The sequence below is a fragment of the Galeopterus variegatus genome, unplaced genomic scaffold (genome assembly GCF_000696425.1).
Source record: "Galeopterus variegatus unplaced genomic scaffold, G_variegatus-3.0.2 Scaffold1637, whole genome shotgun sequence".
Lineage (NCBI taxonomy): Eukaryota > Metazoa > Chordata > Mammalia > Dermoptera > Cynocephalidae > Galeopterus > Galeopterus variegatus.
This window is the reverse complement of record NW_007727748.1, coordinates 209,539-220,635: the sequence shown is the minus strand read 5'-3', so window position 1 is coordinate 220,635 and position 11,097 is coordinate 209,539. Positions and strand designations below refer to the sequence as shown.

General features: G+C 57.2%; 1 protein-coding gene across 5 annotated transcripts in view; it reads right to left on the bottom strand.

Annotated features, from left to right (window-relative positions):
- The window catches only part of CPSF3L (cleavage and polyadenylation specific factor 3-like), a 12,438-nt gene extending 1,456 nt beyond the window's left edge, over positions 1–10,982 (bottom strand). For 2 of the 5 annotated variants that reach the window (XM_008578151.1, XM_008578152.1), the window contains exons 1-13: positions 10,890–10,982; positions 8,638–8,735; positions 8,033–8,106; positions 6,438–6,666; positions 3,143–3,241; positions 3,029–3,063; positions 2,595–2,733; positions 2,088–2,152; positions 1,321–1,510; positions 1,112–1,195; positions 516–605; positions 261–423; positions 30–137 (exon numbers count right to left, since the gene is read on the bottom strand). In XM_008578151.1, the coding sequence (XP_008576373.1) occupies positions 30–137; positions 261–423; positions 516–605; positions 1,112–1,195; positions 1,321–1,510; positions 2,088–2,152; positions 2,595–2,733; positions 3,029–3,063; positions 3,143–3,241; positions 6,438–6,666; positions 8,033–8,106; positions 8,638–8,735; positions 10,890–10,917 (1,402 nt within the window). In that variant the 5' untranslated portion in view covers positions 10,918–10,982. Of the gene's footprint in view, positions 1–29; positions 138–260; positions 424–515; positions 606–1,111; positions 1,196–1,320; positions 1,511–2,087; positions 2,153–2,594; positions 2,734–3,028; positions 3,064–3,142; positions 3,242–6,437; positions 6,667–8,032; positions 8,107–8,637; positions 8,963–10,889 lie in introns of those variants that run through there. The other 3 variants (XM_008578153.1, XM_008578149.1, XM_008578150.1) reach the window with 3 other exon arrangements.
- Positions 10,983–11,097: the final 115 nt, after the last annotated feature.

The following is an 11,097-nucleotide window of genomic DNA, read 5'->3' as shown; positions in this document are numbered from 1 at the left end:
TGGTGCCCCCCCCCCCCCGCCCCACATACCCTGTGCCATCTCCTGCTTCAGCAGCCCCAGTGAGATGCCCACGGGGATGCTAGGACTCGTGGGCAGTGTCACTGTCTCGCCGTTGGCCGGCATGTAGCAGTTGACCCCTAGATTCAAGGTCAGAGACAGCCTCACTCCAGGCCAGCCCTGCCTGTGCTGACCCCGAGGGTGGACCCTGCCTAGCATCCGCTTTGCAGCAGCCCCTGAACCCACCCCACCCAGCTGCCTACGGAATTCCTGCTCGATCTTCTGCTTCAGGAACTCCATCTTCTTGGCCTCGCCATGCACCAGCAGCACACTCTCTGGCTCCGCCTGGCCCACCAGCTGCATGATGCCCTTGGCATCGGCATGGGCACTGAATGACATGTACTCCACCTGCATCTTGACTTCCAGCTGCAGTGTCACAGGGCACAGACACGGTCACCACCAGGAGGGGCCTGGCTGCCCTGCCCTGCCCTGCCCGGTGGGTGGGCGTCGGAACTCACCACCTGCCGCCCCTCCATCTCCAGCTTGCGCTGCCCACTGAGGATCTTGTGGCCCACAGTGCCCTGCACGCAGTAGCCAGGCATGATGACCTGCAGGGATGGGGATGGATCTTGCAGCTGTCCTGCTGCCATACAAACCTCCAGCTCTGGCACATCAGGGGCTTCCTCCTGAGACACCCCCCTTCCTGAACACTCGGAGGGGGCCACATCCACCCTGCTGGCAGCCCTCCCCTGCTTGCAAGTCTTGCTGCAGACCCTGGAGGGCCCAGGTTTCAGCACAAGGCTGTCCAAGGCTGGGCTGGGAGCCCACCACTATGGCAGCTGCTGAGAAGGCTGGAGGCCTTCCTGCTTGATATAATGAAGCTGAATCACACAGGAGTCTGGGCTGCATGGGTCAGACCCTGGGATTCCCCTGGCAGCAGCACTGCCCCCAGGCTAGTGTGGGGCCGGGCCAATGGGCAGCTGAGGGGCAGGGTGGGTGGAAGGAACCCCTCTGGCCTCCAGCTCTCCTGAGGTTGTGGGCAAGCCCCTGCTCCCCCAACTCTGCCCAACCTCATAGGCTCTTCCGGAGCCAGCCTTTGGCCCAGACGCCTCACCATGTTCTTCTCATTTCCTGCCCACTTCCGGAAGATCTGCAGGGACTGGCCAGCGTGCAGCATCCCTGGCGTGGCAAACACGACCTGTGGGACATACATGGGGAGTGGTGAACGGGGCAGCACACGCCCTGCCCCGCCCAGCTCCAGCCTCCGACCACCACTGAGTGCACGTGGCCTGCACAGCCACCCGTGCCCAGCCAGGGCCTCACCATGGGGCCGGGGTTGTCTGCAAACGCCCGGTCGAAGGCCTTGATGTGCTTGAACTCGAACATGTTCCTCTGCACAAAGGTCTTCCGAATCTTCTGGTTGGTCCAGGTGATGAAGAGCTTGTAGTAGTGGTTGGCCTTCTCCGTCAGGCCCGTGGAGAAGTAGATGGGGACCTTCAGGTTCATGCGCTCCCTGTGGACCCGCCAGCCCAGTCAGCACAGCGGCCACAATAGAGAACGCTGCAGGACAGGCCTGGGCCCTGTCACTCCCCATGCCCTCATCTGTATGGCTACATAGCCATGGCCTAGGCTGAGCATCGAGTGGAGGAACCAAACTCCCCACTGACTCCCACCCAAGACCACGGCGAGGGGGGCTTGTGCCCTCAGCCTGCGTCCTTCTATAAACTACAGAGCATGTGAGAGGAGGGTTCAGTGGGGGACCGGGGACCCCAACCACAACCAGCAGACGACAGTGTGGACATGATGTTCCAGGCCTGCAGCTTCAGGCAAGGGGCCCCACAGCACATGCCCCCTCCTCTCTGAGCAGGCTGAGATGCCCTCAGCACCCTGACCATGGAGTGCCCTGCTGCACCCAGGGGCTTTCAGTGCTGCCTCAGCTTGTGTAGCCCTGCCTTGCCTGGAGCCAGCCCGAGGCCCCTGCAGGCCAGACCTAAGCTGGGTATAAGTGGCCTGCTCTCTGTGCAGTCTGCCCCACCCTCCTCCACCCACTTGGGGCAGCGTTCCTGGGAGAGCATCCTGGCTGCACCTACCAGAAGGTCTCCAGCAGGATGCAGAGCTCCTGTGCACGACCCAGCGCAAACACGGGGATCAGCACCTGCAGGGCAGGTGAGTGGGCTCAGGTGGGCCTCTGGCCGTGCTGTCCCCCAGCTGTGGCCAACTTCAGGGAGAAGCTGAGACACATGCCAGGCACTCCCAAGAGCTTCAGGCCCCGTGTGGGCCCCAGCTCTCTCCCATTCCTCCCCCTGTTCTGTCCCAGCCATGATCTACAGAAAGAAGGGTCTACAGCAGATGCTCTGGCTGGCTCTTCATTGGGATCCGAGACGCGAGGAACAGATAATCGCCCCAGTGAAGGGTCTTACAGGAGTTTTTCTTCCTAACGCCAAGCAAACTCCTCTCCCTCCGTGCCCAGAAAACAGAGAAAACACCCTCTACCCCAAGACCCTGACCACATGCCAGGGCAGCTGAACCTGCCAGAATGACCTGCAAAGCGTGGTCAGGTGGCACACATCTCAGAGCCCCTGCCTGTGACGGACTACCTTCCCGCCACGCTCCACAGTCTCATGGACTTTCTTCAGGAAGTCCCGCTCCCGGCAGCGCTTGGAGTCACGGATGGTCGTGGCGTATGTGGACTCTGTGATGAGTAGGTTGGGGCGGCACTTATCGATCCAGGCAGCTCTGGAACAGAGGTGGGTGTGGCCCATGGCAGACTGTCCCCACGGCTGCATGGCTGGGAATCCCATCCTCAGCCCTTCCTGGACCACTCTGGCTGGCAGCCTGGCTCCTCTGCACAGGCCAGACACTCAACTGTCATGGGCAGCACACTTGGGAGGAGACAGGAGGAACAGAGGCTCCAGCCTGAACCTCGCCCCTCAGAAGGCAGGGACTGTCCACACTGTACAGGAGGACCCATGGGGACACTGAGGTGCTGACCACTCAGGTGCACGTGTAATAAACCCATTACTCTACTTACCCCAAGTGCCGGTCCGGGGTCATGTTATAATCACCCTGGCAAAGAAGGCAGTGGTGAGGAGGGTACCTCACCAGCCCTGGCAGCCCCTGCCGATCCCCACATGCTTCCACTGACCGTGTAGACCACAGACTCTGAGCCCACTTTAATCTGGAACATGGCTGCCCCCAGCACGTGGCCTGCGTAGTAGGCCTTAATCTCCAGTTCATCATCCACCTGCAGAGGAGAGGGCTGAACTCAGGCCTGGGGGCTGTGCCGGGCAGGGGGTCACGGCAGAGGCGTCCACCATCCAGTGCTCAATCAGAAGCACGAGATGTGGCAACAAGGACCAAAAACAAGAGAAACAGCAGACTATTGAGTCAACGGCTCCTGGAAATGGAGTTGTCAGACATGGACTTCAAAAGGACTGTGAGGGTATATTCAAAGAGAGAAAAGACAGGAAGAAGAATGTTGGCAAGAAACTAGAAACTGTTAAAAAACTGGAGGCTGGGCTGGCCAGTTGGCTCAGCTGGTTAGAGTGCAACCTCATAACACCAAGGTCATGGGTTCAGATGCCTGTACTGGCCAGACACCAGAAAAAGATAAAACTAAAAAAGTGAAAATTCTCACACCGGAACTATAATAACCTAAATTAACAATTCAATGGGTGAATTTAACAACAGATTATGTGTAACCAAAAAAGAATTAATGAACTAAAATACATAGGAAGGAATATCCAGAATGAAGCACAGAAAGACAGGACTGTGGAGGGTCTGGTTTGAGAAGGCCTAACCTTCAGGTATTTAGAGCCCCGGGAAGAGAGGAGAGCAAGATGGGGCAGAGGCCATACTGCAAGAAACCTGGTGAAAGACATCAAACCACAGATCCAGGAAGCCTCAAACTCTCAACAGGCTGGATAGGAAAACGGCATGTAGGTCCATCATGGCACAACCACCAAAAACCAAGGAAAAGGATACAGCTCTACAAGCAACCCAAGCAAAAAGAGTCTCTTCAAACTAGCAGACAGAATGATAGATTCAAAGTATGGAGACAACATACTGTCAACCTGGAGCTCTATACCTAATGAAAAAAAAACCCTTCAAGAAACAAGGTAAATTAAATCCATTTGCAGAGAAAAACTGAGAAAACTCATCACCAGCAGATCCACACTGCTGTTCATTAGGCAGCAGGTAAATTCTTCCAAGTAAAAGGTGAGAATTGCAGGAAGTAGAAAAGCACAACAAAAGGGGTAAAAATACAGATAAAACTGAACAAATACCGACTTTACTAAGCATCAGAAATGACATCATGGTAGGGCCGGCCCTTGGCTCACTTGGGAGACTGTGGTGCTGATAATACCAGGGCTGCAGGTTCGGATCCCTACATAGGGATGGCCATATAGCTCACTTGGGAGAGCGTGGTGCTGACAACACCAGGTCAAGGGTTAAGATCCCCTTACCGGTCATCTTTAACAAAAAAAAAAGAGAGAAAGAAATGACATCGTGGGCTGGCCAGTTAGCTCAGCAGTTTAGAGCATGGTGCCGATAACACCAGGGTCTAGGGTTTGCAGCCACAAAAAAAAGCAAAACAAAAAAAAAGAAATGATATATTTCTGGGTTTAAAATATAGTGAGGGAATTAAAATACATGGAAACAATGGGCTATAAGCCAGGCAAGGGGTAAATGGACTTAAAATGTTCTCAGACACTTGCATTGTCCAGAAAAAAGGCAAAAGATCAAAGTAACTTAGATTTTTGTTGTCATGGACACATTTTGTAATCTATACCGCCAAAAGAATTGTAAAAGAGTACATAAGCACTAAGTAAATAAACAGAAATAGAATTTTAGAAAACAAGGGCTTCCCGTGGCTCACTTGGGAGAGTGCGGTGCTGGTGACACCAAGGCCACGGGTTCAGATCCCTATACAGGGATGGCTGGTTCGCTCACTTGGGAGAGCGTGGTGCTGACAACACCAAGTCAAGGGTTGGGATCCCCTTACCGGTCATCTTTTAGAAAAGAAAAAAAAAAAAAGAAAATCCAAGAAAGACAGTAAAGGAAAGAAAAAAGCACAGCAGGCACGACAAATGGAATATAAGCAGGGATAGGTGCAGCCAAACCCAGAACTCTCATGGGAGGTGGAAAGCAGCAAAACATGCACACGGAGACTACATGCTACTCCAAACAGCCAGTTTAAGATGTTGACACAGAAAGGCTGGAAGTAAAAAGAACAGAATATACCATGGGAACACTCAATAAAAGCGGGTGGTGATGTGGCCACATTACCAGAAAAGTAGAACTTTTTTTTTTTTTGTCTTTTCGTGACTGGTAAGGGGATCGCAACCCTTGCTGTGGAGTCGCCTGCACCGCGCTCAGCCAGTGAGCGCACCGGCCATTCCCACATAGGATCCGAACCTGCGGCGGGAGCATCACTGCGCTCCCAGCACCGCACCCTCCCGAGTGCACCACAGGCTCGGCCCGCCAGAAAAGTAGAACTTAAGGCAAAAAGCACTGTTGAAGATAAACGAGTGCACTTCACACTGACAAAAGGCTCAATTGGAAGGATAAAATAGTCCAAAACACATAGGCACTTAATAACATAGTTTCAAAATACATTAAGCAAGGGCCGGCCCAGTGGCGCACTGGAGAGTGTGCCGCTTGGGAGTGCAGCGGCGCTCCCGCTGAGGGTTCGGATCCCATGTGGAGACCGGTTCCCGCTCACTGGCTGAGCGCGGTGCGGGCGCAACAACGAGGGTTGCGATCCCGTTGCCAGTCCCCGGTACGGGCGTGACACCAAGGGTTGCGATCCCATTACCGGTCAGTAAAAAAAGACAAAAAGGAAAAAAAAAAAAAATACATTAAGCAAAACCCAGAGACTCTAATGAGAAACAAATTCACAATCTTTCTGAGACAATTTGCCAAATCTGATTGGTCACCTGTCTGCTTAAAATCCTTTGATTCCTCCCTGACCTGCACACGACCTACTACTAGTTATCACAGCCTACTACCAGGCAGCCCTCAGGGCTTGCCCATCCTGCCTCCCTACCTAGCAACACGCCAGGAGCTCCAGTGCGCCTATAGCACCGAGTGTGCCCCAAGCCCTTGGCATGCTGGAACGGCACAAGTGTGCCTGTCCCACAGCCTCTTCAATGCTGCTCGGGCACAGAGGACCCGTGAACATGTGTACAGGCGTGCATGCATGCCCATGCACATATGTGTGTGGACACACACCATGTACACTCCCTCAAGCTCAATGCCAAGTTTGGGCTGGGACTCCATGTACTCGCCCACTGCTGCCTCTGGGTGGCCCCATGTGCTGGACAGGAGAGAGGCGAGTTGACTGAGCCCAAGGCCCCAGGGCCTTCCAGAAACTGCACAGCAGGCCAAGGGGAGGAATGTGCGGATGACCACTGGCTGCGGCACCCAGGGACCCTGACCTGGACTGTCTGGTGCAGGTGCACGGCCACCACCTTCTTCATGCAGTCCTTGATCATCTGTGAGGTGAAGAAGTTGGCCTCGCCCTTCTTGTCCACGGCAATCTTGCGGTAGTCTTCCAGCAGGATGGGGCAGATGGCCTGGGTGGGGTGAGTCATGTAGATGGGCCCATCATAGCCCACCATCTCGCTGAAGTAGGGAAGCGCCCCACAGTGGTCCAGGTGGAAGTGGCTGGGGGGACGTGGCACAGGTCAGCCTGGGACTGCCCCTCCACCGGCCACTCCACACCAGCTCTGAGCCTGCGGCTCATTCCTTAAGTGCCTACTATGCGTCAGATACTGTCCAGAGTACTAGAGTCAGGAATGAGCAAAACACAAAAATCACTACCTTCCTGGAACTTAGTTTGAACATCTAGCTGAGCAATAAGCAACAGTTAAAACATGTCTTGGGCGGTGACACACTGGGGATGACTATATGGCAGCGCAGGGTACTCAAGTGTGGGGGAGGAGAGCCCCGTCTCTGGCAGGTGGTCAGCACGACCTCCTGCGAGGGCGGCACATGACCCGAGGTAGGAAGGAGGCAGGATGGCACCAGGGAAAGGCCCAAGGGCGTGGAGGGCAGAGGGCATGGCAGGGCTGCCGGCAGCAGGCAGGCTGCAAACCTGCCTCTGAAAAGGAGCCAGAGCAACTGAGGATGCTGCTTCCCAAGATGGGGCTCCTTCAGGCCTAGCAGACCCCCTGGGTGTTAGAGGGACGGATGGGGCATCAGCAGGAGTCATCCAGACAAGCTCCCAGACCAGGTGTAACGTCAGGGTTCACGAGAGGGACTGGACCCTGAAAGTGTCTGCAGACTATTTGCATGAAATGTGAGAGTGAGACAAGAGGGAAGAAAAGACGCAGGTGGCAGGTGGCATTCTCTTCCAGAGCGGAGGCAGGAGCTCTGCTCAGCTCTGTCAGGCTGGGGAGGTGACAGGCAGGTGGTTCAACCAGGAATCTAGAGGTCTGGGCCAGGGACAGCAACTCTGACATCTGGCATCACCGGCAGACAGCAGAGCCAAAAGCTCCTGAGACAGTGAAGGCCCCAGAGAGGACAAGGCTGGGAGGGTCAGGGCTAGAGGTCGGGGGAGGAGGGACAAGCAAAGACCAGGGTGTGTGTGACCTTCAAGGTGAAGAACTGCTGATTTTGGGACCTGGAAGCCTAGTTAAGACCAAAGACCAGCAGGAGGGCACAGTCACCGTTGACGAATGTTGTTGAGAGGCCGGGATGGAGGGTGCCTGAGAAGTGGCACTGGGCTCGGTGGGTGAAACACACCATCTTTGCACTGGTGGAGTGGCCTTCCCCTATGGGCCTGGCTTCCCTGGCATGGCCTCATCTTCCAGGGGCGCCAGCCAGGCTCTCGTCCATGGTGCTTGGGAACACAGCCAACAGGTACGCTCGGCATCAGGTGCCCTGGCTCCAAGGTGCTGCCTGCCACCCTGAGAGGTGGGCCACACAGGCAGCCTGGGGCAGACCATGTGGCCCAGTGGGTGATACCCCACAGCCTCCATGGGCAGGGAATGAGGAAGGACCGTCACACCCCCCTGCCCCTGGCACCCACCTGATGATCACGCAGTCCAGGAAGTCGGTCAGCCGGCCATTCTGGGTGATGTAGGAAAAGTCGGGGAAGCGCCTCTGTGGAAAAGCCAGGAGAGAGGATCAGATCAGAGTGCAGTAAGCTGCCTCTGGGTCTTCAGGCAACAGCGGGAGCAGCTGGCACCCCAGGGAGCAGCCCCCAGGAGGTGTCAGAGCACAGACTCAAGGCCAGGCTTGGCACCCCCACCCCAGCAGGAGGCACCAGGACCACTGACTGCTCACAGCCTCCCAGAAGGGGCCAAGCAGCTGCCTGAGATTAGGCTGACTCCACCAACAGGTATCTGAGCCGAAAGCTGAGCCCAGGGCCTCACAGCCTATAGAACCTTGCAGGGGCCAGGGCCCAACTCTTGTCCAGCCCTGTCAGGTGACTGATGGTGGGACCAGCCAGGAGGACAATGGCCCCAGGCCCACCCACCCCCAGCTCACACAGGGTGCAACTGTCCAGCCATGCCTACCACCTCCCACTGGGCCTTCTGTCTCTGTGCAAGGCCTGGGGGCCTGCTGTGATGGCTATGAGGATCAACCTGGGTGGCAGTGCCTACCCTCTGGGCCATCCACCCCAGGACTCACGTCGTCGTTGAAGCCCATGTGCATCCCGCAGTCCAGCATGACATTCTTGCCTGCGATGGAAACCAGGATGCAGCTGCGGCCCACATCCTGACCAGCCCCTACTCGAAGGAGAGGGCAGGTGAGAGGCATTGCCAAGTCCCCTTCTCCCCCACCCCCACCCTGCTGCCTCACAAGCTCTTCAGAGCCCTTGGTAGGGTGAGAAAACTGGACCCTCGGGCTACTGTGTGGACAGATGTGCAGGGGGGAAGCATGACCACCTCCACTCATGGGGGAGGGAAATGCACTGGGAGGGGATGAGGCACAGGTCGCCAAGCCCAGGGTGAAGGCCCAGGGCCTACATGCCCTCCACCCCTCCTTCCCCTGCACTCTCAAGGTCTCAGTGATCTGCTGACTGAGAAATGGGCACTGCATTGTGGTCCCCAACACCCAGCAGAAGCAAGCTATTGCTCTGCAGGGACTCACCGCAAACCAATGAGGCCTCCTCCCCAGGACCTGTCCCTAAGCACGCACAGAGGTCTGGGTGCCCAAGTTCTGGCATTAGGCACCTCCTGGTGGTGCCACTACAAAGGAACACCCATGTGGCCTCAGCCCAACCACAGGGAAATAGAATGCCCGCCTGAGGCCACGGCATAGATGCTCCAACCCACACATGGGCAACACAGGCCTCACACTGCCGGGCAGCTTGAGGCATCCCCCAACTCAGACCCTAACCTGAGTTCTTCTCCAGTCCTGACCAGCAAGCAGTCCCACCCAGCTGCTCCTGCCAGAGACCTTGGCCAGGCCCCCCCATGTGACCTTGTGTTACCTCCTCTGGGGTCTGGGACCCACAAGGAAAGGGACACAGCCTCTGTATAGCCTGTGTCTCAGCAGAGGTCTGAAGACAACAAATGGCCTGGTTTCCACCTTGAATCTGGAAGGCATGAATACATGCCTCTCTCTGCCACCACACACACAAGGGTGGCAGGGCCATGGCCCAGAGCCTGCCCACCTCAGGCAGCCCAGCCACTGGCAGGGATTTCAGGTTCTGACAGGCCTGTTCCTGCTCCCACCAGAACATGGGCTCCCTGAGGGCAGGCTCTCAGCTGTATTCCTGCTGCGCCTCCAGCCCCAAGGCTGTGCCAGGCTCAGAGGCCGCCCGTTTCACAGGAGAGGACCTAAGGTCACTAAGCATGGTATCAAGTTCGTTTTTTCAGATTCCAAAGCCCAGCTCTTAGGTGCTGGCAGTCCTGCCTCCCAGCAGGACCCACAGCAATTCCAGGGAGCAGACAGTTGCCTGAACTGGGCAGTGATGTGGGGACAGCTTTGAGCATGCTGGAGGGCAACAGACTTAGGAGAAAACAAAGGAGACATCCTCGTCCACGTGGAGCTCCCATGCTAGGGCACGGAGACAGATGACAACTAAGTAAATATGACATCCTGGGTGTATCAGATGGAGAGGACCGTGATGGAGAAAAGCAAGGGAGGGGAGGAAGAGGGTGTTCATAAACTTGCAGAACCATGACAGGAAAGCCCTTCTCTAGAAGACAGCCTCTGAGCAGGGCAGTGAGGGACTGCTAGGACGGGAGCAGAGCCGTGCAAAGGCCTGTGCTTGGAGAAAGTGGGCAGAACAGGCGGGAAAGGGATCGGGCCGGAAGAGTGGGGTAGGCCTGAAGGAAGAGCCCGCAGAGGCCCCTGGAGAGCAGCCCTGGGCAGGGGACAGCAGAGGTGACCCCGTGCGAACAGCTTGGATTGGTGGTACAGGGTGTGGACTATCAGCTGGCAGGCCAGGAGTGTTCCCTCAGGCTGTCAACAGCTCAGTGTCCACACCAGGGGCTGGGCGGGCTCATTCCAGGAGGCGCTCACACCAGGGGACGGGCAGTGAAGGAAGCAGGTTCCGGGGCGGCCGGAGACACGTGTGTACGAGGAAAGCCCAGAGACGCCCCAGAGGGTTGGCCACCAAAACGACAACCCCAGTCGTTCCCGGGGCCCTGGATTTCGAGTGATTCTTTCCTCCCCTGCGCTGTTCTGTGCCACTGAGGCCTTCAGAAGTGTGCATTTATGTTGCTTTGCAGAAAGCAACGCTATCTCCCACGCCGCAGACATCAGGTGGGTCCAGGCCGAGCTGAGGGCTGACTGCGGGTGGCCCGGCTCGAGCAGCGCCGGGAGCGGGAGAAGTCCCCGCGCACAGCCACCGCGCTCCCGGACGGGGCGCAGCGAACGCTCGGCCGGGCCCGCCCGCTCCTCCCACGGGCGCCCCGGAGGGGCCGACTCACCCAAGGGGGTGACTCTGATCTCGGGCATCGTCCCGGTCACGCTCCCCGAGCCGCCGCGACCCGTCCGCAGGAGAGCCGCGGACCCCCGCGACGCTCGGCGACGCACTGCGCAGGCGCGACCCTGAGGGCGCCAGCTTCCGGCCCGCTCGCCGGAAACGCGGCCCGGCGCGTCGGGCCTCCTGATTGGGCGGCCGGCAGCCACTCAGGG